The 27,406-nt window shown below is 43.5% G+C and overlaps 1 protein-coding gene across 1 annotated transcript; it reads left to right on the forward strand.

Moving 5' to 3' along the window:
• The first annotated feature begins 838 nt into the window (after nucleotides 1-838).
• LOC134965358 (nicotinamide N-methyltransferase-like) lies at nucleotides 839-26,999 on the forward strand. Its single transcript, XM_063941826.1, has 3 exons — nucleotides 839-989; nucleotides 5,514-5,721; nucleotides 26,576-26,999. The coding sequence occupies exons 1-3, from the start codon at nucleotides 839-841 to the stop codon at nucleotides 26,997-26,999; spliced, it is 783 nt and encodes a 260-aa protein (XP_063797896.1).
• The last annotated feature ends 407 nt before the right edge of the window (nucleotides 27,000-27,406 follow it).

Here is a 27,406-nt window from a genome sequence, read left to right on the forward strand (position 1 = left end):
GTAATGCTCATTGCCAGGGAAAATTCTCATATTCAGGGGTAATGTCATGGCTAGGGTTGTGTAATGTTCATTGTCAGGGGTGTGTAGAGCCAGAGAAAGTGCCTGCATGCCAACTCTCCCTCCTCCTTGCCATAGTACTCCACTCGGGTGTTGGCGTTTCATAAAATGATGCATTGCATTGTGACATCTTGATGCAAATGCGTCATTCTGCAAGACTCCACCCGCGATTGGGGTACTATGACAGGGAGAAGGGGGAGCAATCTGTGGACAGGGAAAAGTGCTGCGGTGGGTGCCTCTGCAGTCGCATGACTCGTCCACCGCTGGAATGGCACTGCCTCCCGCAAAACACCCTCCTGCTGTCAGTCATTTGAGATTGAGTCCTCACTGTGAACGACCATGCAAAAGTACCCTGGTGTAATAATAATCACTCCACTGTGTTAATATTGGCATTGCGTCTGCATCTGAATCAGGCCCAATATTTGCATACAGTGTGTGTTTGCACCAGAAATATTTTACAAAATGTACATTATTAATTATCAAATTTAATTACTTTTAATTAAATCACTGAAATATTGTGCACTATTTAAATATGTAATTAAAAAATGAATATTATGATAATTTATTCTGCTTTAGGAGATGATAACACTGTCACCTGCATTCCCATGACAGTTCCTGAGGCTGATACCCCATCATGTGATAACACTGATATCCTGGTTACTGATGTATATAAATAACTGGGTCCTGGTGAGTATACTGTATACAGATATCCTGGGCCAGTCACATATACAGTAAGAGGGAAGATGTGAGAGTCAGCCAGTCTGTGATACAGTAATACAAGATGGATTCCAGCTCACATAAATTCTATCCTGAACACGGCTTTGATTCTAGAGAACATCTGGAAACATATTTTTCTAACAGACCAGACATGGCCTTTGGAGAAGATTCATTGAAATTTCCAATGGAATGTTTACACCGTGTTTTCAGTGAGGGTATGTACAGTAACAAAGCTACCGTAAGGGTAGGTGCATGCATGTGCGCAGTTGTGTTAGACTATATTCTCCAATTGGATATGGACTTATATATTGCACATGACAAATATATTCTCGGTACGGTGATGCATAAAATACACAGACTATAAAAATAAATAATAATAATTATACTTTATTATGGAACTAAGGTTATATATTTGGAATTTTAGATGCATTTGTGAAACTCTTCAGGGATACTGGCAGAGGCTTCACTCACCTCTATAACACCTGGTGCAGCCGGTCGCAAAAGGGGCACAGCTTCATAATATGAGCGTGGCTGTGTGAGATGGGACATGGCTTCACAGGAGAGGGGTGTGGCTAATCATCCCGACCCCTGTTTTTGTCACCTCAGGTGTTCTGGAGATGTAGCCTGGCCCTGGAGACTGGCATTTCTTCTGTGACTGCTTCTGCATGATGACAGGTGCCAGGTTGCTGCATGTAATATTACAGTGTAGCACCCGGCTCCTGTAACTGAGCAGGAGTGGGCACTTTGGTGTCACCCCTCAGCAGGTGATACCCAGGTGCGGGATGCACTCCCCGCACCCCCTTGTGATGCCACTGGATATTGGTACATATGTGTATATAAAAGTTAATAGTTATTTTTGATTGCAAAATATTTTGAAGTTTGAAATAGTATTAATAATTGAATCCGTCAATATACTCAGAGCTGGAAGCATCATTGCTTGGAGATTGATAATATTTAGAGGTTAAAAATACCAGCCAATAAGACCATAGAATAATTGTGGCTGCATATTGAAATGACTACATTTAGGGGCAATCTACGCTATACTCTGCTGTGTCCATCCAGAGACTTCAGACTAATTGTGTCTGTGCAGTATAGTGATTGTATACAGTGGCACGCAGTGCTATACTCTGCAGTGTCCATCCAGAGACTCCAGACTAATTGTGGTTGTACAGTATAGTGACTGTATATAGGGGCATGCAGCGCTATAATCTGCAGTGTCCATCCAGAGACTCCAGACTAATTGTGGCTGTGCAGTATAGTGACTGTATATAGGTTCATGCTGAACTATACTCCGCTGTGTCCAACCAGAGACTCCAGACTAATTGTGGCTGTGCAGAATAGTGACTGTATATAGGGGCATACTGCATTTTATTCTGCTGTGCCCATTCAGATTCTCCAGACTACTTGTGGATGTGCAGTATAGTGACTGTATATAATGGCAAGCTGCATGCTGGTGTGTGTTGTGCTGTACTCTCCTGTATTGCTTTACACACTGAGGAAGCCGCTGAGGTCAGATTAAAGTGGAGAAACGCGTATGTGGATGACCGTGAGTTCATAGCCGGCCGGCTCAACTGTTGAATAGGATAACTCTGTGGGCATAACTGCTTGTTGTATGCATAATTGCATGATGCTATACTAACATCTCGGCACCTGGGCACCAAGTGCTAAGGGGATTAGGGAATGTGCTCCCAGATCTGTGTGCTTCATTAATTGCCTGTTATCAAAGACTGCCTATTAACAAACACTTCTGCTTTAAAGAGATTACTAATCACAAACTCATCACTGCTGCTTTGTCTTTGCATCAATCAATTCTTGGGACATTTTTGCTATTCTACAAAACCCCGGTTGTGCAGGGGTAGAGCAACTGAAGTATAATTACATTTTGCTGCATATTTAATTAGTTCTATGGACGTTTGAATATTTGCATAACATTGCAGGGACACCTGCTCTGTTATATGAGTCACCTGTGAATAGATGCAAGAATTAGATTAATATCTCTAGGTGTTTAATAGTATAATATTCTGATATATGTGCTCATTTTATATTAGGAATTACTGAATATATAAGCTAGTATTCTTACTGTTTTATCAAATACCGTCCGGTAATTGGGGGAATTTTTTCTTTTATATTGTGATATTGAATAAATGTCTCATTTTGGATTATATGCGCAGTTCCATTCTTTCCACTCTCCTGTATTATCTGTGCTTTACTTTAGCCCTGTAATCTGTGCAGTTTGAACTGAGCTGCAAGTTTTAAAATACAAAAAAATAAAATATATTTTTATTGTTTTTGTACTGATTGGTTGGTTCGCTTTACTCGAGTGCACTTTTGTCATATGCATCTACAGTATAAGCCCTGTGATCCATGCAGTTCGAAAAGAGCTGCAATTTAAAAAATAGAAAAAATATATATATTTATTGTTTGTACTGTTTGGTGTGCATTACCTTGTGCATTAGTTCACAAGCATGTAGAAGCCATGTGATGCATACAGTTTGAACAGAGCTGCAACTTTATAAATAGAAAAAAAACAATATATTTATTGTTTGTACTGTTTGGTGATCTTAACTGTAGGAAACTTTGTTCACATGCATTCATAAGCCCTGTGATTTATGCAGTTCAAACCGGACTACAAGTTTAAAAATAAAAAAGAGACCAGACTCTTATATACCTGGCATGATCAAATATTTGTTAAAATTGAGTTCCTGCAGCACACAGTTGAAGGAGTTACTCATCTCCCTTAAATTAGCCAAAAAGAAAAAAGAAATTTGAAAGCGCTGGAATTCAGTTAAAAAATAAAAATACATTTAAAATATGTCTATCATTCCAATGTGTATATACTTTAGATATCTATCTCCCAATATACCAATAAAAACAAACCATACAAGCTAAAATATACATACAGTATATTACAAATTCTTCTATATCATCAAAATTAAAACAAATAAAGGCTTGAAATATCTCACTTTGCATGTAATGAGTCTTTAAAATATATTAGTTTCACCTTTTAAGTTTAATTACTGAAATACAGTAAATGAACTTTTGCACGATATTCTAATTTTCTGAGTTTCACCTGTATTGTGAGCTATGAGTTGGCTTACAGGGGTAATCTGTGCATGTCCTGCCTGTTTACACTTCAGTGAAAACATTTTGCAGGTACTAATACTTTTTGAGCTGACATTACTAACACAAGCATCCAATTGCCTCCAACAAACAAGTGCCGCTCCTAGGCATGTGCCTCACCTGCCTAATGGAAAATTTGGCATGGATGATTTATGCGGAGCTGCCGCTACCAGTGTAAGATTCCGGAGAAGTAAATGTTAAATAAATGGGTACAAGGTGTGTGCTTTGGCTCTGTTGGATCCAGGGCCCCAGGTGCACCACACACAATGCACCCATTATAGATATGCTATTTATCATCATAATAAAAAATCCTAATCATAACCAACACCTTTACTCCCCATATTTAATTTTTCCCCCAGTAACAGTAAAGTATGTATTGAATAAAAGCTCACAAAGGGCCTTATTATGGTGGGGTCCTTCTCATTAGGCAGGGATCTAGTCTCTATGTCGACAGTAACTAGGTCGAGAATGTTTATGCTGACCTCTATTGGTTAACAGTAACTAGGTCGATAGGGTGTCAAGGTCTACATGTTCTATGTTAACAGGTCAAAAGATCAACATGAGTTTTTCACATTTTTTCTTTTTTTGAAAATTTTCATTCTTAACGATCCACACGGACTACGATTGGGAATAGTAACCTCTGCCAAGCACAGCAGAAGCAGAGTGAGGCACCTTGCCCAAAGCACCATGAGCAAACACGGTGCACAAATTGGGGTTCCCGGTCACTGTACGGAGAAAACAACACCCAAAAAACATTAAAAACTCATGTCGACCTTTTGACCTTTCAACTTAGACAATGTCAACCTAGAGACTCTGTCGGCAAAGCATCCCTGTCGACCTAGTTAATGTCAACCAATAGTAGTTGACCCAAACATGGTCGACCTAGACACTGTCGACCCTATGAACCACACCCCATTCGGCACATGTGCAGAATGGGTCCGGCGATCACAAAGCTGTGATGCGAAAGCCTCTGCCTGATTGACAGAAGAGGCATTCACAGGGAGGGAATGGGGGCAGCTGACGTTGCCAGTATAGGGAGTGTATTGCCCTAATTTTCTGGGAGTGGCAAGGCTAAGGACTGCATCGTGAGATGCAATTTCCTTGCTCTCACAAGCCACTTTATGTCGGAAAGCCTGAGCAAGCCCAGGATTACTCAGCCTGTCATCGCAGATAAACATCGCTATCGAAGGTTGTGAGGTTCATCCCATATGCAATTGCATCGCAAATGTAGGATGGAGATAGTATGCACCTCCTCCTTATTTTGCATTGTTAAGGATAGCAATCGCAAATTTGCTGTAAACAGCTTTGTAATTGCAATCCTTAGTGAATTAGGTTCTATGGGTACATGTTTTCTAAGGGTTTACATTATGAAACATTATGGACAATTATGATGTCTACAAATGTCTGTGTATTTACTGTAGACAGGATAGGTGGCCCCAGATACTGTAAATTCTGCTCAAATAAGTACTTACAGTACATTTCTCAAACAGAAAACTAAAGGAGAAAATGGTGTGTGGTGAGACAGTTGCTTACCTGTAACAGGACATTACAGAATGATAAATAGAATAGATGCTACATTACATATTATATTCTGTAATCAGTGTAATCTTTCCCTGCAGGTCACATTAAGGGAGATCTTCTGATTGACATCAGTGTTGGATCATTCATTCATCATCTCTATACAGCCAGTGGATTTTTCAAACAAATCCTTGTGCTGAAGTGCTCTGAGCAATGTATTATGGAGCTGAACAGATGGATTAACACACGTACCGGAGCTTTTAATTGGTCTCATATAATGGCATATATGAAATGCCTAGAAGTAAACAGGTAACATATATTCAAAAACATCTATTATGAGTAATCCCAGTGTCAGTACACAATTAACTATTCCAAATTTTCTACCCACCACAAATAAACATAGAGTTCTTACGGGGTGTCATTTATTCTTTGATGAATTTTTGTTTTTTCTCTGTTGTACAGTACACACCATGGTTTGGTACATGTAGTAAAGCAGTTTTTGCTAAATATTACTAAACCCCTTACTGCTTGATTCTTTCATTGAAATAAACACCTTGCCCAAATCCCTGGGATTCAATTTCATTCATCACCTAAATCCATATGGATTCTTCTCTTCTCTCCTGAAGTAGAGCCATAGGTAGAAATAAAAAAAACCATTTAATAAAGGACATGAACTTGCTCCTCGTGGAGTAGAGCCATTAATTTTTCAAGACGAGCCATGTAGCACATATTCAATTGGGCATGAGTCTGTCTGCAACATGGGAAACCATTCTGTTTGCTGATCATTATTTACCTCTTTTGGTCAATGAATGAGCATATTATAAAGTCAGTAATGGCATCTGGTGACTAGGAAGTGCATAGAGAGCCGCCGGCATCCGAAGTCCGCGACCGGTAGTCGGACCCGGCTTAAACCGGAAACCGTAAGAAGACGTATGTTTTGGATGTTCTGGAGCTTGGTCACTAGGCGACCAAGTGACCAGGGTCTGGCTTCCAGTCACGGACTTCGGATGCCAGCGGCTACTCTGTGCACTTCCTAGCCACCAGATGCCGTTACTGTAGCCGAACCAGGACCGCCACAATTAGAAGGAGTAACTGCATGGTATTTATTGAGCTAGCAGCATCTCTAACCAGCGTGTCAGATATGCTATCTATTGTACAAGCACATAGGGCTTAGGCTCTGCATAGCATTATCTATACCATATAATTCTGTATCACTTTAACCAATGTGCAAGATATTTTTTTAGAAGCTAGTGATATATGGTTTAGCACACAGGGCTTTATATACTAATATCATCGCAAGCAGAATGAGTTTATTACAGTAGCTATACGTTAATCATTGAGATAGCAGTATTTCCAACTAGCGTGCAAGATTTGTCGACAAGCCAACTATACAAGCACAAGTACACAGGGCATTGCATAGCAGTATTTATTCCACACAGCTCTGTGTGCAGGGTTTGGTAATAAGCCAGCCATATATGGTAAAGCACAGAGGGATTTGCATATTTGTGTTTACCTTACACAGCTCTGTATCATTAATTTTTCCCACAGGTTACTCACTCTCTCATTCCAGCAGCCGGGCTACTCTGCAATGCTTTTTTTAGCAACAGAGAGCTCTGAGCAGCAATATTGGAAAAACAGAAGTGGGTACCTCTACTTTTCTTGTTCCTTACCGGGGAAAAGGGGACAGATCTCTCTCATCCCAATATTCGATGCACTAGGCAGATGTGGGACAGCAGAAAGTCAGCTCCTTTTAATACCCTGGTAAAATTCTTTTCTTCTATCAAGTGTGCTTACATCAATTATGAGATCATATGCTTTGTTTAAATCTTCAGTGGGCCTCCAAATGTTATATTTTAATGTATAATTACATGGTACCAAAAATTGGACATAAAACTCTGTCATTGATACATGAATGTGGGAGAAAATAATGACTGCTAAAATATTACCATCACAGTGAATTAAATGCATAGGTCCGTATGATGCATACAGTATCAAGACTTAATAAATGAGTGTATTACAGCTAAGGTCCAACAATATGTGACTTCATTTATATTACGGTGTGAAGGAATGTTGCTTTCTTTATATATGGGGCCCGTAGGTCAATTTATTTTTTAATTTGGACTGGAAGCAACTATAAACTCTACACAGATATCTATGAATTAAATTATGGGTGGTTTAGAATTAGGCACAGGGCAGCCTACTCTCCCAACAATATTTTCAAGAGGTTATATCGTTTATCAGTTTATGCTGTGATTTATTATACTTTTATATGTGGTTTTTGTTTTGATGTTATGGTTTTCTCACCACGTGAAAGTGTTGAGCATTCATTGCTGGTCAATATTTTCGCTCTTGATTAACATACAGATGTTTGAGTAACATCTGTAGTTTTAATTAATGTTTATGCATATATGTTATATATAGTAATAGCAATATTGTTCTGCTCCAAATGTATAGGAAGCAGAGAATGGTCTGCCACAACAGTTAGAATAGATTTTTCTGTTGGAATTTTGGAACAATTGCCTCGCAGCTTTGTGTATTTTTCAGTTTTATAAGCAGAAATAATAAAAGTTAAATTTTAAACAAACAATTATAATTAAGTGTGCCCCAGGTCAGACTTTTAGTCCTCTTTTGGCCTACTCACTTGTAGGTATACCCATTCCAGTTTGCCGAACTAATTTCCTAGGAGCACCACCAACCCAGCGCCTAAGGTATTCCACCAATAGAGCCTATATGTTGGTTACCACATTGTTATACAACTCAAATCTTTTCAAATCTTTTTTGTTTAGCAAAACTGTAGACTACAGTATATAGAAATTAGTTGTTGTGATCTACTGCATATGGTTACACCTGACGCCCTTTCTTTTGAGCAGTTAAATCATTTAATAGAAGAAACTTTATAAAGGATAAAATGTACCTGACTAGTTCTAATGTTTCAGATATTATAAACAATTGTAATACCTGCCCGATGCTAATGCTTCATATGTAATTGATAGTTCTACTGTCTTGCAATCTGTACTGCCATTTTTCTGACCTGGCTTGCCTTCTTTCCTATACACTTTCCTCCACATTCCCTTATTTGATTCCTCCCAATGCTTCAGAAAGATAGACTGATCTTAAGCAAGTGAGACTCTTAGCTCTCCTCCAAGCCCAGACACAGAGCGAATCCATCATGTCCCATAACAAAGAAAAACAATGTTCAATAGATTAAAAATATGACATCCCAGTGTAAAATCAGCAGAGCAATAACAGAACTCAAATCAGAATCCGTGGTATGGTACTGTTCTGTCTCCTCTGCACATTGATTTGGCATGAGTTTAAGACAAAGTGGAGGACATTGACTTTTGGGCTATTCCTGAGTCAGTATTACTTGAATCCAGGGCCGGGGCTAGGGTGTTCGGCGCCCTCCTGCAAACTATAAAATTGCGCCCTTCCTCCCATAACTCATAAAGGGTCAGTGTGCGTCACAGAAGAGGGGTGCGGACACACAATAGCACCTCACAATAGTACCTCCAATTCAAATTATGCCACACTGTAGCACAATCTTATTTAATATATACTGCACATAGTCCCCATGATTCATATTACAGAACATAGTAGTGTCCCATATACTTATGTCCAGCATTGCCTGGGTTTTTTTATTTTTAAGCTATTATTTTTTTCTTCTCTCGTTTTCCTCCCCTCTCTCAGCAACTCCTTTCCCCATCTATTTTCCATCCCTTCTTTCCCCTTCTTAATCCCACTAAATTGGGAGTTACAGGGAGGGTGAGGGCAGGGACACTGACAGGGAGTTGGAAGGAGTGTGAACTGTGAGGAGCACTGAGGGGGGAGTTACAGGGAGAGTAAGGGCAAGGACGCTGACAGGGAGCTACAAGAAGGGTGAGGGTAGGGACACTGACGGGGGAGTTAGAGGTAGGGTAAGAACTGGGACGCTGATGGGTAGTTACAGGGAGGGTGAGGGTAGGGATGCTGAGGGGGGAGTTAGCGGAAGGGTGAGGGCACACTGAGGGGGGAGCTACATGGAGGGTGAAGGCAGGGGCAGTGAAGGGGGAGTTACAGGAAGGGTGAGCATAAGGACACTGAGGGGGGAGCTACGGGGAGGGTGAGGGCACACTGAGGGAGGAGCTACAGGGAGGGTGAGGGCAGGGGCACTGAGGGGGGAGTTACAGGGACAGTGAGGGTAAGGACACTGAGGGGGGAGCTACGGGAAGGTGGGGGCACACTGAGGGGGAATTACAGGGAGGGTGAGGGCAGGGGCACTGTGGGGGGAGTAACAGGGAGTGTGAGGACAGGGGAACTGAGGGGGGAGTAACAGGGAGGGTGAGGACAGGGGAACTGAGGGGGGAGTAACAGGGAGGGTGAGGACAGGGACACTGACAGGGGAGTTGACGCTGAGGGGGTAGTTACAGGAAGGATGAGGGTAGGGATCCCAAGGGGGGAGCTACAGGGAGGGTGAGGGTAAGGACACTGAGGGGGGAGTTAGAGGGAGGGTGAAGGCACACTGAGGGGGGAGCTATAGGGAGGGTGAGGGCAGTGGTCTAAAAAAATAGCTTTATTACAATAAATAAAATACTGTAAACATTTATGTACAGACTATAAGTTATGGAGCGAGCCCCCCCCCCCCCCCTTTTCGTCACTTACCAGATATGTGCAGAGTAAGCAGGGCCGGCAACAGAAATCTTGGGTCCTGGTACTCCGATATCTCCGGGGCCCTCCTTAACACACACACACACACACACACACACACACACACACACACACACATAATTCTATATATATCATTCAAATGATTAATTTAAAAAAAAAAGGGAGACAGACCAGGGCAGAGAGTGAGAGACAGTCCAGGGGCAGAAAGAGAGGGGAAGACCATTGGCTTAGAGAGGTAGAGAGAGAGACCAGAGGAGGCAGTGAGTGAGGGAGACAGGGGGGGGGGGACCAGCAGCAGGGAAAGACCTGGGGCACAGAGAGACACAGATCAGGGACAGAGAGAGAGGGAGACACTAGGGAGTAATAGAAAGACAGACCAGAGAGACACAGAGACCAGGGGTAGTGAGTGAGGGAGGGGGGGGACCAGCAGCAGGGAAAGACCTGGGGCACAGAGAGACACAGATCAGGGACAGAGAGAGAGGGAGACACTAGGGAGTAATAGAAAGACAGACCAGAGAGACACAGAGACCAGGGGTAGTGAGTGAGGGAGGGGGGGGACCAGCAGCAGGGAAAGACCTGGGGCTCAGAGAGACACAGATCAGGGACAGAGAGAGAGGGAGACACTAGGGAGTAATAGAAAGACAGACCAGAGAGACACAGAGACCAGGGGTAGTGAGTGAGGGAGGGATACACCAGTGTTTAGACACTTTCTGTTCACTAGTGAGGCTGACCACCTCACACAGCTGCAGGGAAAATGCTATTCCTCTAAGCACCTGACCCAGATCCCTTTTAATACTAGCTGGAGTCATACCTCTGGCTGCCACTGTTAGGGATAGAGGTCCTCCTCCTGCTGAAGCCATGCTTTTCAGTTTTCCCCTCTATGAAATTAACTTCGGAGAGCACAGTCTCCGATTGGTCCAATCTCCTGTGCTGCAGTCGCTGGGTCCTAGCTCCTGTCGTGTTTAGAGGCTGGCTGTGGCTGCTGGACTCACTCTGCCAGCACATCGCAGCTGCACTGTGTGATGGGAGAAGAGGGTGATCTCTGCCTCAGCGTCCAGGAAACGAGCCCTGTTCACTCTTTTGCCCTGCCCTCTTTATTCCATCTGCTCCTCGGCGGCAGAAAGGTAAGGGGACGGACAGGCGCAGTGCACATAAATTAATGACAGAGACGTCAGAAAAGGAGGCGGGGCCAACAGACTGGACCATGTGACAGGGGGGGGGGGTCGCGACCTGTTCATTTTTTCTTTTATTACAGGAATTGTGGCCCTGATTGGTCTTTCTGGGCGGCCAGGCGCATGCTAATTAAGTTCTCTTTTCTTCATGCTGCTGGTGCCGCTGCTGCCTGTGGTAAGTGTGATAGACGCTGGCAGCAGTGGCAGCCGACAGTAACAGGCAGGATAGAGACGCTCTGTCAGTGAGGAGGAGCCGCTCTTCCTCCGTCACTTTGACAGGCAGTAGCGGCGCTGGCAGCCGGCAGCAATAACGCACATCAGTAAGGTCGCAGAGCGGGGAGAGCGCCTCTCCGACCCAGCGCCTCCCTGCTTTGCAGGACCTTGCTGAGCGGTCAGCGCCAGGCCTGCTTGAATCTTATCTCTCATGGTAGTGCATTGTCAAGATTCATCCAACCTTTCTTTTAAATTTGATGCATTTCCCTACTTTTTATAACATTCTTCTGGATAATTCTTGCAAATTAACACCTTCCCCTACAGGTATTTCTGTCCGATGACCAGTTTGACATCTTCTTTTGTCTTCCATAATGTTAAAATTGTGGGGGCAGGGGTATGGTTATGCTCAACTGTGATCTTGGACTGCATTACATCCCACCAAATATATGAATATTATGTTTTGAATTTCTTAAAAATGGATAAAAATAGCTAAAATCAATTATTTTTTGCAATTCAACATCTGAAATTTTGATTTAAAATCCAAATTCAAAACGTCTGGAGCATCGAACTAGGAATTGGTTTAGATCAGCAAAATTTCCGTGGCTTCAGATTTCTTAAGAACCAAACAGCACATCTCTAATGTACAGTGGTGTTTAACTAGCTGATGGCCCCAAAGTTTTTCTTATAACTTTGAAAGCTATTGAAGTAAATACGTTCAACTCTTCCTATGACTTCCTCATGCTTATCATAGACCAAGGTCTGTATATCAATTACTTTAAAAGTTATACAAAAAAACTTTGGGGCCAATAGCGAGTGAAACGCTCAGTGTTTACAGTGGCTTTGATTTATGCTTTCATTTATAGCCAAATCTCATATCTTTAAAAAAATTCATATTCTGAATTCTATCTTTTTGTCAAAAGGTTTTGTTATCATTGCTTTAATCCAACCATAGATACTGAAGTAATGCAGAAACATCTAGGGCAGTGATTCACAAACTATTTTGAATCACAGCACCCTTTAGTATCAGAATTTGTGTAATGTCACTTCCAGTCCTGTTTTGATGAAAAGACTCCAGGAGCTCCATTAACAAATGTGATACATGAGCTAAGAGAAAATACAAGAGGCCGTTGTTGTGATGGATTGCACCTGACTGAGGAGGGGGCAGCAGTGCTTGGGGGGAAGGATGGTTAGAAGGTTGGAGGAGATTTTAAACTAGGAGCCTGGAGGGAGGGTTTAGCTAGAAACTACGGGTGATGCAGTGAGAATAGTGGGGATGGCGGTAGTAAACAAAATGGGGGAGAAGTTGGGGGGAGGGTAAGAGCAGGCGGTAAGGTTACTAACATGGGTACTAAAAAAGGTTTTACCAAAGCACTAACCAATGACGATTACAGGTCATCATTGCTACAAAAGGTGAAAGATGTCCCTAATGCAAGGGAAAATACTTATCTTAGTTGTATGTATGTAAACGCTAGAAGCATTACTAGTAAAAAGGGCGAACTAGACATACTTGCAGCAAGCAAACAGTATGATATTATAGGCATTACTGAAACTTGGTGGGACGAATTTCATGATTGGACAGTCAATCTAGAGGGCTTTACACTGTTTAGAAGACACAGACTAAATAAAAAGGGAGGAGGGGTGTGTCTTTGCGTAAAGCCGTTTTTAAAACCTGATATGCGGGAAGATATTCAGGAGGGGACTGTAGACACTGTCGAGACATTATCAGTAGAAATTGCATGTGGGGAAAAAGGAATAAAAAAGTTAGTATTGGGTGTATGCTATAGACCGCCTGTTATCAACGTATCTGATGAGGAATTGTTACTAAAGCAAATTGAAAGAGCAGCAGGAGTAGGAGACATAGTAGTGATGGGAGATTTTAACTATCCAGAGATAAACTGGAAAAACGATTCATGTGATACTGCTAGGGTCAATATGTTTTAAACACACTTAATGATAACTATTTAGTTCAATTAATTGAGGAACCAACTAGGTACAATGCAATCTTAGACCTGGTATTAACAAACAATGGGGATTTGGTATCAGATATTATAGTAGGGGAACCCATAGGAAACAGCGACCACAATATGGTCACATTCAATATCAGTTTTCATAAACAATCCTATACTGGCTCAACTAGGACTCTAAACTTTAGCAAAGCAAATTTTGAAAAGATGAGGGTATTTTTCAGAGATATTGAATGGGAAGGTTTGTTTTTAGGAAATAAATACTACAGAGAAATGGGAGGTACTAAAATTCCTGCTAGCTAAAAATACACTCAAATGTATTCCTATAAGCAGCAAAAAAAGGAACAAAAATCATAAACCGATGTGGCTTAACAAAAAGTTAAAGGAACTTATGGGCAAGAAAAGGCGAGCATTTAAAAAATACAAATGTGACGGGGAAGCAGAGTCATTTCAGCACTATAAGGAATGTAACAAAATTTGCAAAAAGGAAATAAGAGCGGCTAAAGTAGAAACTGAAAAACTAGTAGCAAAGGAAAGCAAAGCGAATTCCAAAAAATTATTTAAATACATTAATAGCAAGATATTAAAGAAGGATAGTATAGGCCCTTTAAAAGACAAGTCGGGAGTCTTACGCAAAAATGATAATGACATAGCGGACACACTAAATGAGTTTTTTTTCAACAGTATTTACTAGAGAGGACCCAATTCAGGGACTAACACATAATCTCAATAATGAGAATATCCCACTGATAGGTACTTATTTAAGCGAGGAAGTAGTCTCTGACCGATTAAAACATTTAAAGATTAATAAGTCACCAGGTCCCGATGGTATTCACCCAAGGGTTCTAATGAAGCTTCACTCTGAACTTGCAAAACCGCTATTTTTGATCTTTAAGGATTCAGTAATATCAGGTATGGTTCCCAAAGACTGGCGTATAGCGGAAGTAGTGCCTATATTCAAAAAGGGAAGTAAAGCTGAACCAAGTAATTATAGACCAGTTAGTCTTAAATCTATAGTGGGGAAAGAATTGGAAGGTATTCTAAGAGATAGTATTCAGAAGTTCCTTGAAGTCCATAAGGTCATTAAAAGGAATCAACATGGGTTTATGAAGGACAGATTCTGTCAAACCAACTTACTTGGCTTTTATGAAACAGTAAGCGCAAACCTAGATCAGGGTAAAGAGGTGGATGTAATCTTTTTAGATTTTGCCAAAGCATTCGACACTGTACCACACATAAGACTTATCTACAAGCTACAAGAATCAGGGCTAGGAAGCACAATATGCACTTGGAGTTAGGCGACGCGGTCCGGGGCTTCTTCCTTGCCCGGCGCCTAGCAAATAGGGACGCCGTGTGCGCTGAGCCGCCGGGTCCCTAGCAATGCTAGGACGCCATGCGCGCTGAGCCGCCGGGTCCCTAGCAATGCTAGGACGCCGGGCGCGCCGAGCCGCCGGGACCTTAGCAACGGGGACGCCACAGGCAGACCGCGTTCCCCGTTGCAGGGTTGATTAATTAAAGTGATCACACATGTTTTCTGCCTTGCTGCACGACATTTATTGTAATTAGGCTCTGTACTCTGATTGTAGGGTTCCCTGTCAAATGCCTCCTCAGTGCCTCACACAGATGCCGCTGATAGCTTCCTGCATGCTGCTCATGTTTGGTGAACGTCTGTTCCTGGTTAGCTGTGTCCGGTCCCTCCAGTTCTCTGAGTTCCTGAATCTTGGAGTTAGTCACCTGGTCCCAAGAAATTCTTCTGGCCTTAAGTTACCTGTTGCAGTCAATTGAGGTTCTCTCTTGGTTTCGTGAGTGACGGCCCTGCCGTATGTTGCGGCCTAGGCCACTTTAGTATTATTTCATTGTATTGGTGCATTTGCGGAGGTTTCCGCTTCCATAGTCCTCTCCGGTACTCGGCGGTGCCGTGTAGGAGAGTGGACAAGTGGAATATTTTGGTTGTTCTTTTCCCTGGCGGTAATCCACGCATACTTTTAGTTTCAGGTTTGCCAGTAGCCCCTGGCCTTGTTGTTTAGTTAGAGGGCCCCTTGTTATCACCCTGTCTCAGTTCACTCTTTGTCTCTCATTAAGACCTGAGGGGGCATCGGAGTTGGGCAGACGTAATCCGCCCTTCAAACGCGGCTGCCATGGGCCCAAGAAACCATAGTCTCGCAAGAGTGTACTGACAGCACGGGTGAAACAACGGAGATAGGGTGCCAGGGGCTATTCCCATTCCTTTTCCCTTTTCCAGCATTACGTCCTGGTACTCAGGTCCCACCGTATAAGATCTCCCCTGACCTGAGTATCAGGATCATAACAGTATCACCGGCCCAAAACATTAAAAAAAAAAGGATTTAATTTTTTCCATTCTTTGTTTTGGTTAGTCTTAAGATTCGGCTTCATGAATCCGGCAGTTTTAGGGCCGAATCCCGGTCAGCTTTTGGTCAACCAAATTCAAGAACTATCTCAGATGGTTCAGGACCTTACTCTTCGGGTGAAATCGCAGGAAGATCTTTTGCGAGCCTCCCCGAGTGTGGTCCCAGAACCAAAAATGCATTTACCTGACCGTTTTTTGGGTAACCGAAAAGATTTCTTTAATTTTAAGGAAGCTTGTAAGCTTTATTTTCGTTTAAGGCCTCGTTCCTCTGGTACTGAGTCTCAGCGGGTTGGGATAGTTATGTCATTGCTCCAGGGTGATCCTTAGTCCTGGGCGTTTGGGATAAGAACAGATGATCCTGCCTTATTGTCAGTAGACACCTTTTTTAAATCTTTAGGCCTGTTATATGATGACCCTGATAGAGAGGCTTCAGCTGAGAGTCACCTGCATGCCCTTAAACAAGGCAAAAATTCCAGCAGAGGTGTATTGTACCGAATTTCGCCGTTGGTCGAACGACTGTGGCTGGAATGACCCGGCCCTGCGCAGTCAGTTTTGCCTCGGTTTATCTGAACTTATTAAAGACAGTCTCCTTCAGTACCCCGCTCCTGAGACTCTAGACAAACTCATGGAGCTTGCTATTAAAATAGATTGTCGTCTCCAAGAGCGGAGGGCTGAAAGAGGAACAACTTTTAGACCTAATCCTTGTGTTTATACCTTTCCTGAGGACGTCGAGGAGCCCATGCAGATGGGTCTCTACCGGCTGTCCCCAGAGGAAAGAACCAGAAGATTAACGTCTGGTCTTTGTTTGTACTGTGGTGGTAAAGGACATATTGCTCGTAACTGCCCGAATAAGTCGGGAAACGCTCTGACCAAGTGAATTGTGAGGGGGTTCACTTGGGTCTGCAGCTTATCTCCTCAAATGATTCTCTTTTAGTTCCTGTTAAGATTTCCTTTGGCAGCCTCATTTCATTGGTGTCAGCCTTCGTCGACAGTGGAGCTGCAGGAAATTTTATGGACTTAGCTTGGGCTAAGGCTTTAGGCATTCTACAGATACCATTGGATAAACGTATTACCATGCACGGCTTGGATGGGGGTCCGCTTTCCAATGGGATTATTACTCACCGCACACCTCCAGTATTATTGACAGTGGGGGCCTTACATTCAGAAGACATAGAATTTTACCTTACAGATTGTCCGGCAGTTCCTGTAGTTTTGGGTCACCCCTGGCTTGCCTTTCATAATCCCACCATAGATTGGCGGTCTGGGAAGATTTCTCAGTGGGGTCCTTTTTGTGTTAAGGAATGTATTTCCCATCCAGTCCGGGTTGCGGCAGTCGTCCCAGAACTTATTCCTGTGGAATATCAGGATTTTGCCGATGTGTTCTCAAAAGGAAATGCGGACATTCTGCCTCCCCATCGGTCCTATGACTGTGCGATAGAGTTAGTACCAGGTGCAACTTTGCCCAAGGGGAGATTATATGCCCTGTCCGGGCCAGAAACCACGGCCATGAATAATTACATCCAGGAAAGCCTGAAAAAGGCTTCATTAGGCCTTCAAAATCTCAGTTGAGTGCAGGTTTTTTCTTTGTTGAGAAAAAAGATGGGTCACTCAGACCATGTATTGATTTTCGGGCTCTGAATAAAATTTCTGTTAAAAACACCTATCCTTTACCATTGATTTCAGTGCTTTTTGATCAGTTACGCTCCGCGTGATCTTTTCAAAAATCGATCTTAGCGGAGCTTACAACCTCATCCAAATAAGATCTGGGGATGAGTGGAAGACGGCTTTCAGCACTCAGTCAGGTCACTATGAATACCCGGTGATGCCGTTTGGCCTGTCAAATGCTCCTGCGGTATTTCAAGACCTCATCAACGATGTTCTCCGTGACTTCCTTGGGAAGTTCGTGGTCGTTTATTTAGACGACATTTTGATATACTCTGAGTCTATGGAACAACATGTTGCCCAGGTGCGTCAGGTTCTTCAAAAATTACGAGAGAATCATTTATACGCTAAGCTTGAGAAGTGTGATTTTCACATCACAGAAGTGTCCTTCTTGGGGTAAATTATTTCTCCCCAGGGATTTTTTATGGAACCGAAAAAACTTCAGGCTATCCTTAATTGGGTGCAACCCACTAATTTAAAAGCAATTCAGCGCTTTTTAGGGTTTGCAAATTATTATAGGCGGTTCATTCATACCTTTTCTGACCTGGTCGCTCCTATAGTAGCTTTGACTAAAAAAGGAGCGGATCCTTCCAATTGGTCGCCTGAAGCTGAGTCTGCCTTTCGGGCCTTGAAGCAGGCCTTTGTCTTGGCTCCTGTCCTCAGACACCCAAATCCAGAGCTCCCCTTTATTGTTGAGGTTGATGCCTCAGAGGTTGGAGTAGGGGCTATCCTTTCGTAGGAAGATCCGGAGTCTCAGGAGTTACATCCTTGTGCCTTCATGTCCAGGAAATTCTCCTCCGCAGAATCCAACTATGACGTTGGTAATCGAGAATTACTGGCAGTAAAATGGGTTTTCGAGGAGTGGAGGCATTGGCTGGAGGGAGCTAGGCATACTATTACAGTATTTACTGACCATAAAAATCTGCAATATATTGAGTCAGCTAAACGGCTTAATGCTCGGCAGGCACGTTGGGCATTGTTTTTTACTCGTTTCAGGTTTATTATCACCTTCAGGCCTGGTTCCAAGAATACGAAAGCTGATGCCCTGTCACGTTGCTTTCTTCCGGTTCACAATAGCAATCCTGTTACTACCCCCATAGTTCCATCTTCAGTCATCCGGGCAGGCCTCACACAGGATTTATTTACTCAGTTAAACCAGCTTCAACACCAGGCTCCCAGACTTACTCCTGCTGGTCGTCTTTTTGTCCCTGAATTTTTGAGAGGCACTGTTTTAGCTGAGTTTCATGACAACAAGGTCTCTGGTCATCCAGGTATCACTAAGACCTTGGAGCTGGTCTCTCGCTCAGTGTGGTGGCTTAGTCTTTCTAAAGACGTAAAAGAATTTGTCCATTCCTGTCAGGTTTGTGCACAGCATAAGGTCCCTCGTTCGTTGCTGATCGGGCAACTCATAACTTTAGCCGTTCCTCTGAGGTCATGGTCTCATATATCCATGGATTTCGTGGTGGAGCTTCCCCTTTCAGCTGGATGTCGAGTCATTTGGGTGGTAGTGGACCGTTTTAGTAAAATGGCTCATTTCATTGCTCTTCCCCGATTACCCTCTGCTCAAGGGTTGGCAGTTTTGTTCCTCCGCCATGTGTTCAGGCTCCATGGTTTGCCCACTGATATTGTCTCTGATCGGGGTCCGCAATTTATCACACGATTCTGGAAACGTTTTTGTGCCTCATTGAATATGAAACTGTCTTTAACATCTGGTTACCATCCACAGTCTAACGGGCAAACCGAACGAGTCAACCAGTCATTAAAACAATATTTACGCTTGTATTCGGCCAAACTCCAGAATGATTGGTCTGAATTTCTTCCTTTAGCTGAATTTGCTTATAATAACTCCTGTCATTCCTCCACCAAGGAGTCCCCATTCTTTTCAGTCTTTGGTTTTCATCCTAGAGCCAACTCTTTTTTCCATCATTCTCCAGTCTCCTCCTTGACCTTAACCTCCCATCTCAGAACTATTTGGAGAAGGGTGCACCTTGCCCTGAAAAAAGCTGCCTTCCGAGAAAAGACATTTTCTGATAGGCTCCGACGTCCTTGCACTTTTAAGGTGGGAGATAAGGTGTGGTTGTCAACTCGCAACATCAAGCTCCGACAACCCTCGGCTAGATTGGGACCCAAATTTATTGGACCATTCCTTATCATTAAGAAGGCCAATCCAGTTGCTTTTCGTCTACGCTTGCCAAGATCTCTCAGAATTGGAAATACCTTTCACTGTTCCCTTTTGAAACAGTATTTTTCTTCCAGGAGATTTCCTCGGAGGTCTCTCCAGGGTAGGTCTCCGGTGGATGTGCAGGGACAACAGGAGTTCTTGGTAGAGAAGGTTTTAGATTCAAAAGTTTCCCGGGGCCGGCTTTATTTTTTGGTTCACTGCAAAGGCTATGGTCCGGAGGAAAGGTCTTGGGTCCTGGATAAGGATCTACATGCCCCTAAACTCAAGAGATTATTCTTTTGGGAATTTCCTCAGAAACCTGGCTTTAGGGGTTCGTTGACCCCTCCTCAAGGGGGGGGGTACTGTTAGGCGCTGCGGTCCGGGGCTTCTTCCTTGCCCGGCGCCTAGCAACTAGGACCGCCGTGCGCGCTGAGCCGCCGGGTCCCTAGGAACGCTAGGACGCCATGCGCGCTGAGCCGCCGGGTCCCTAGCAATGCTAGGACGCCGGGCGTGCCGAGCCGCCGGGACCTTAGCAACGGGGACGCCACAGGCAGACCGCGTTTCCCGTTGCGGGGTTGATTAATTAAAGTGATCACACATGTTTTCTGGTCGTGCAGCAAGGCAGCTACATGACATTTATTGTAATTAGGCTCTGTACTCTGATTGGAGGGTTCCCTGTTAAATGCCTCCTCAGTGCCTCACACAGACGCCGGTAATAGCTTCCTGCATGCTGCTCATGTTTGGTGAACGTCTGTTCCTGGTTAGCTGTGTCCGGTCCCTCCAGTTCTCTGAGTTCCTGAATCTTGGAGTTAGTCACCTGGTCCCAAGAAGTTCTTCTGGCCTTAAGTCATCTGTGGCAGTCGATTGAGGTTCTCTCTTGGTTTCGTGAGTGACGGCCCTGCCGTATGTTGCGGCCTAGGCCACTTTAGTATTATTTCATTGTATTGGTGCATTTGCGGAGGTTTCCGCTTCCATAGTCCTCTCCGGTACTCGGCTGCGCCGTGTAGGAGAGTGGACAAGTGGAATATTTTGGTTGTTCTTTTCCCTGGCGGTAATCCACGCATACTTTTAGTTTCAGGTTTGCCAGTAGCCCCTGGCCTTGTTGTTTAGTTAGAGGGCCCCTTGTTATCACCCTGTCTCAGTTCACTCTTTGTCTCTCATTAAGACCTGAGGGGGCATCGGAGTTGGGCAGACGTAATCCGCCCTTCAAACGCGGCTGCCATGGGCCCAAGAAACCATAGTCTCGCAAGAGTGTACTGACAGCAAGGGTGAGACAACGGAGATAGGGTGCCAGGGACTATTCCCATTCCTTTTTCCTTTTCCATCATTACGTCCTGGTACTCAGGTCCCACCGTATAAGATCTCCCCTGACCTGAGTATCAGGATCATAACACTTGGGTCAAAAACTGTTTAAATAATAGGGAGCAGCGCATTGTGGATAATGGATCTTTTTCAACTTGGACTGAAGTGCTAAGTGGTGTGCCGCATGGCTCAGTATTAAGACCGCTATTTTTCAATATTTTCATTAATGACCTAACAGAAGGTCTAGAGAGCATGGTGTCAATTTTTGCAGATGATACCAAATTGTGTAAAGTTATAAATGCAGAGGGGAATGCTGAGTCGCTTCAGAATGACTTAGTTAAACTAGAAGCTTGGGCAGCGAAATGGAGAATGCGTTTCAATACAGACAAGTATAAGGTAATGCACTGTGGTAACAAGAACAAAAATAACACCTACCTACTAAATGGGGTAAAATTAGGGGATTCTGTACTGGAAAAGAACTTAGGTGTCCTCATAGATAGCAAACTAAGCGGTAGTACCCAAAGTAGGACTGCAGCAAAGAAGGCTAATAAGATATTAGCATGCATAAAACGGTGAATTGATGCTAGGGACGAGAGTATTATACTCCCATTATACAAATCACTTGTGAGGCCACACCTTGAATACTGTGTACAATTCTGGGCACCTTACTACAAAAGGATATCCTGGAGCTAGAAAAGGTTCAAAGGCGGGCGACCAAAATAATTAAGGGTATGGAGATGCTGGAATACGAGGAAAGGCTTGCAAGACTAGGCATGTTTACACTGGAAAAGAGGATATTAAGTGGGGACATGATCAACATTTACAAATATATAATGGGACAATATACAGATCTTGCGCAGGACCTGTTTTTGGTTAGATCAACACAGAGAACTCGTGGACACTTGCTCAGGTTAGAGGAGAGGAGATTCCGCACAATACGGCGTAAAGGCTTTTTTATGGTAAGTACGATACATGTTTGGAATTCCCTGCCTGAAGTAGTTGTAATGGCCGACTCAGTCAACAACTTTAAGAATGGGTTAGATAAATTCCTAATGGATAAGGATATCCAGGGTTATGGGGCATAGTCACGCACTATGGTTATTATTAAATAGAGGGATAAAACGTAACGGCAGTCATCAACTTCAGTCAAAATTTTATACAAAATAATCGTGCATAGGAGACCACAAATAGGTTGAACTCGATGGACAATTGTTTTTTTTCAAGCTTAGATACTATGTACTATGTTACTATGTTACTGTCTCCACGGGGAATATTTTAAAAGAACATTAGGATGATGCCTGGAGACCAGAAGTGACATTGCGGCTCCTTGCCGAGTCACTATTGGGCATCAGGTTACCATGACATCCCGGATATACAAATTGGTGTATCGGGGGAATATATGTACGCAGCAGAGGACCATGGGACATGTAGTCATCATTGTGTAAAGGGTCCAATTGCACACAGTGGACTGTGATTGGTGCTTTAAACATATAAATAACTTGCATTAAATACTGATCAACATTCTGAGTAGCACCTTGAAAAAGACCCCAGAACGGGGTAGAAACACGTCAGTGTTCCTGTGGCAGTGGAGTTTGGAGGAGTGGATGACCGATTATCAGCGGATTTGATCCAGGTTTATTTGGTACTATTCGGAACCCCTAAATTGAACCAATGGACTTTTAGGAACTGTTTGGCATAAGTTCTGCTAATATTCAGATATTACCCTCTTAGCATGCTGCCTTTGGATTTGTGTCGAAGTTGTTCCATTTTGTTTGGAGTTTTATGTTTTTTTATGTCTATGTATTAAATGGTATCATACTATATATACCTATTTTTATTGTTTTCTATGGTAATCTGATATATAGCGGAGGCATAAAGAGTACATCAGACCAAGAGAACCTGACCAAGCGCCGACTAAGTGTTTGCTCCAATTTTCTGTATTTTGCACTTGTGGTGATGGATGAAAGAGACCTCTTAGGCGTTTCTTACACGAACTGGCAGCTTATTTTACGCAGTGAGTCATTTCTATAACCTCTATTCACTGTTAAATAGTGCAGGTCATAGCGCTTTTGATCACCGTTTGTGCAGGGGAAAAGGATACAGTGAGAGACACCCCAGGGGGCAGTGGGAAAGACTGCAGGAGTAAGGGAGGCAGTGATTAAGTACAATAGAACTTTAATATAGTGATGGAGCACAACAGATTGACATATTGTACTACATTTCAGAAATAAACATAGACACAGATCAACAAAGGAAAATTACAAAGGTCAAAGAGAAATGATGTTGACTGTGACACCGTGATAAAATAGATGGCATAAAAGACAGCAGACTGAACTCCTCCAAATACAGTATGGAAACTCCTCCAAGTGCAACTATTAGGCCATAAGACTCATCTGCATGCCACTATTATGCCATTAGAGTTCTTTGCATGCCACTATTATTCTATCAGAAGTAGTGTCAACAGCTGCCAGGTACAGCTTTGAAGATAAGCTGGGTCCACACTACATGATGTGTATAACCAATGACATCGGTAGCAATGGGAACCAGCAGGGGTGCCAGCACCGGTAATTGCATAAAGCAATGTCTTCCATTGGCACTGCATGTAGGGGTGAAAGAGGATGTTGCTGATGCCACATGGTAGTGCACATTGTCAGCGTCATACTGTAGTGGGTTCACATAATCCCAGATTGTTTGACATATGTATTGTCTAGTGTGTACAGGGCCGGTTCTTGCCTTTTTGGCACCCTGGGTGGGAAATAGGGGGCATGGCTTCATACAGTGGGCATGGTCAGTTACGCCCCCTGTACAGTAGAGTAGCACCGCTGAAAAAAAAATGGAATACTTTCTATCCCCGCTCCCGACCGCTGCAGACCTCCACCGGCGCCGCTCCTCTCCTCGGATCTGGCATAGACAGACACTAGAGGTCAGTTATTACCCCTAGCGTCTGTGTCAGTCCCACAATGCTGTGCGGTGCACGATGACATCATCGCGCACCACACAGCAAAGGTCCTCTCTACGAAGGGAAACTAGATGCGAAGCGTCTAGTTCCCTTCACAGCGGGGGACACAGCGGGCAGCGGGGGGCACAGCAGTAGCGGATCTTGCAATGTTGCGGTGCCCACTGGAAGGCGACGCCCCGGGCAAAAGTCCTGCTTGCCCGTGGCAAGATCCGCTACTGAGTGTGTACCCATCTTAAGGCTGAAAGAATGGCCTCTGTGACTTCTATAGATTTTGAAAGGACCATTACAAATGAAACAGGAAGTGTTCTCTGCTGTTTGCTATGTATCCCCGTGGCTCAGACCTCGTTACACCTCCACCCCTCCATGCAACCCTCCAATCCAAAAAAGCCTATTTATAAATTACAAAAGAGGTACAGCTGCATGCACTCCTTGTCATTGAAAGCCCCGCTCTGTCCAGGGCAGCAGCAGCATTGCTATCATCAGCTCTTTGTTGTCTGGTGGGCATGGAGCTTATTTTTGTATGAGTCATGCCTGTGGGAGGAAGGGGGAAGTAAGCTGCACGAAAGTTTCTGCCTGCACTCAATACAGCCAGACAGTGCTAAAACACATACTGGGCAGTCCTTCTAATCCTTACCCCCTCATTAAGCCCCTTCATTCTAGGGATAGACATCGGTGAGAAGTACAGACACAGCAGTCAGCAGTATGCAGCAGCCTGACACTGACAGTTGGAAGGCAGGAAGAGATCCTTCCTGGTTGTCAGGAATATGAGCAGGAACAATGCAGCAATGGCCCTTGTGTTGCATAATTGTATTAGCCCGGTGGGCAAATGGCACTGTGCCTTTCATTCCCAAAATGCTGTAATTATAATTTGGCAATAAAACTCACTTAATCCATTTCTCTGTTGAAAAATTTGACATCATTAGTTTAATTTACTCTAAAATGATGCATTTTTGTAAAAAATGGAACAGGCGCCCTCTACACTGTGCATGTGCAGCTCTTGTTGCAGTTATTGCACTTAATCACAGAAACAGAATTTTAAAAACAAACTTCCCAGATGATTTCCGCACCCCCACATCAGCCATTTGCATTTCAAAATGCAACTATAGCAATCATATGCAGCTACTCATATCTCCCATATGCAGCTCTGCACTCGACTCTTCACTGATCCTAAAAATACCCCACGTGCCCTCAAATCACCACTGGTCACAAATGTCTCCACATGCAGGGCTGGCATACCCATTAAGTAGATTTAGGCAGCTGAATAAGGGTGCCGGGACCTGAGGGCACAGCCTGCTGAGGCTGCCTGTGATAAAAATGAAGGATGTCTCTGACATCATTATTATGCTTAAAGCTGGTGACCAGCTAATATTTATACCTGCTGCACTCTGCTCCTCTGGTCATCAGTATTATCAGTCAGGTGCAGCAGGCAGACAGCAGCATGTGTGCCTCACCCCGGCCCTCATTCCGAGTTGTTCGCTCGCAAGCCGATTTTAGCAGCATTGCACACGCTAAGCCGCCGCCTACTGGGAGTGAATCTTAGCTTCTTAAAATTGCGAACGAAAGATTCGCAATATTGCGAAAAGACTGCTCTGTGCAGTTTCTGAGTAGCTCGAGACTTACTCTGCCAGTGCGATCAGTTCAGTGCTTGTCGTTCCTGGTTTGACGTCACAAACACACCCAGCGTTCGTCCAGACACTCCCCCGTTTCTCCAGCCACTCCCGCGTTTTTCCCAGAAACGGTAGCGTTTTTCCCACACGCCCATAAAACGGCCTGTTTCCGCCCAGTAACACCCACTTCCTGTCAATCACATTACGATCGCCTGAACGAAGAAAAAGCCGTGAGTAAAATACCTAACTTCATAGCAAATTTACTTGGCGCAGTCGCAGTGCGAACATTGCGCATGCGCACTAAGTAGCAAATCGCTGCGATGCGAAGAAATTTACAGAGTGAACAACTCGGAATGAGGGCCCCTGTTCCCTCTCCTTCCATTCCCACAAAGGTAGTCATTCAGACCCACACAACAGCAGCTGTGCGGTCATACACATTGTGGTTGCATCCCCCATAGATGCGCCTGCAATGTGATTAGCATTGCAGGGGTGGATTTATATCATTGTAGGGGCAACGCAAGGAAAATGGGGCTGGATCAGCTGTATTTTCGGGGCAGCTGCGTGAAGACACATGCAACCACTTTGATTTAAAAAAAGCCACTAACCACCTGACTGTGCAGCCAGGCTGTGCTGCTAGGGTTTAACCTTAGACCCGATGCATCTGCAAATTTCAGATGTATCGGAAAGCGGCCTCACACATGCTAGATGACCTTGCCCTGTGCTGGGTGTCCCCAGCATGTGCAGAGATGAACGCAGTCCTGGCTTTGTATGCAGCGATCTGTGGTCATCTCTTAATAGCCCCCTAAGTCTGAACAATAGAAAAAAATCTGTATTATGCTGAGTGTTTCAGATAGAGGTACATACTGGACACCTTTTACCCACCACTACCATATTAAATGCACCTGAAAGATGAGAGAGGTTCCTCATTGAAAGTATATAATAATGCCCAATCTCTTCCACCTTCAAGGAATCCTTCCTGAAAACAAACAATGCCTCTCTAAATTATACCTTCCTATCCAATGAATCTCCATATAATACTATATATTATTTCACATGTGGCTGCATGACTAGTCCTAGATCTAAATGAACCTTTTGTGTTTGTATATTTCAGTGACCTGTGTCAGGACAAAGACATGGCATTGAAGACAGCAATAACAAAGACTGTGAAATGTAACATTGACAAAGAGAATATCACAGACCCAGAGGTGCTCCCACCAGCAGACTGTGTCATCAGTGTATGTATGCTGGAGACCATCAGCAAAGATCAAGCTGATTATATAAAGAATCTCAGGAACTTCATAAAGCTACTGAAACCTGAAGGATACCTGATATTGGTGGGAAGTTTAAATACAACTTATGCGATGATTGGACAGGACAAGATACATTTCTGCAAATATGATGAGAACTTTGTAAGAAAAGTTTTCACTAATGAAGGGTTTATTATTGACCACTGTGCAGTGCACAAAAGAACATCAGTGAGTGACCTTTGTGACTATGAGGCAATTTTATTCATTGCAGCTCACAGAGAGTGTTAAGGCCTGATTCAGGGATGCATGCTCTGTTGATGTTGATGTTGTTGGGCGCATTTCGGCATTTTCATTTTACTGCACATGCATATAAATCCCACTATGCATGAATCCTGATCATGTTCATACTGATTTGGATAAGGAAGAGAGAGATAAGACTCTCATTTGGGGGCACTGTTGTGTATGTACAGTAAATATACATAAAATGTACATTTTATTGTATATCTCATGTACCTACTGTATGTTAATCCTGTGTTTTGTCATAAAACACACAATAAATATAGATTAAATCATTGGAAGTATATTCACTTCTTTTTTTCATTGCAATTTGGATCAATATTAGGTGGTTAACCCTGAATCTATTTTGAAACACTTGACTAGATACTCTGTGTGTTCTAGTAGTAATGGTAATAGAG

This window comes from Pseudophryne corroboree, chromosome 10 (assembly GCF_028390025.1).
Source record: "Pseudophryne corroboree isolate aPseCor3 chromosome 10, aPseCor3.hap2, whole genome shotgun sequence".
Classification (NCBI taxonomy): domain Eukaryota; kingdom Metazoa; phylum Chordata; class Amphibia; order Anura; family Myobatrachidae; genus Pseudophryne; species Pseudophryne corroboree.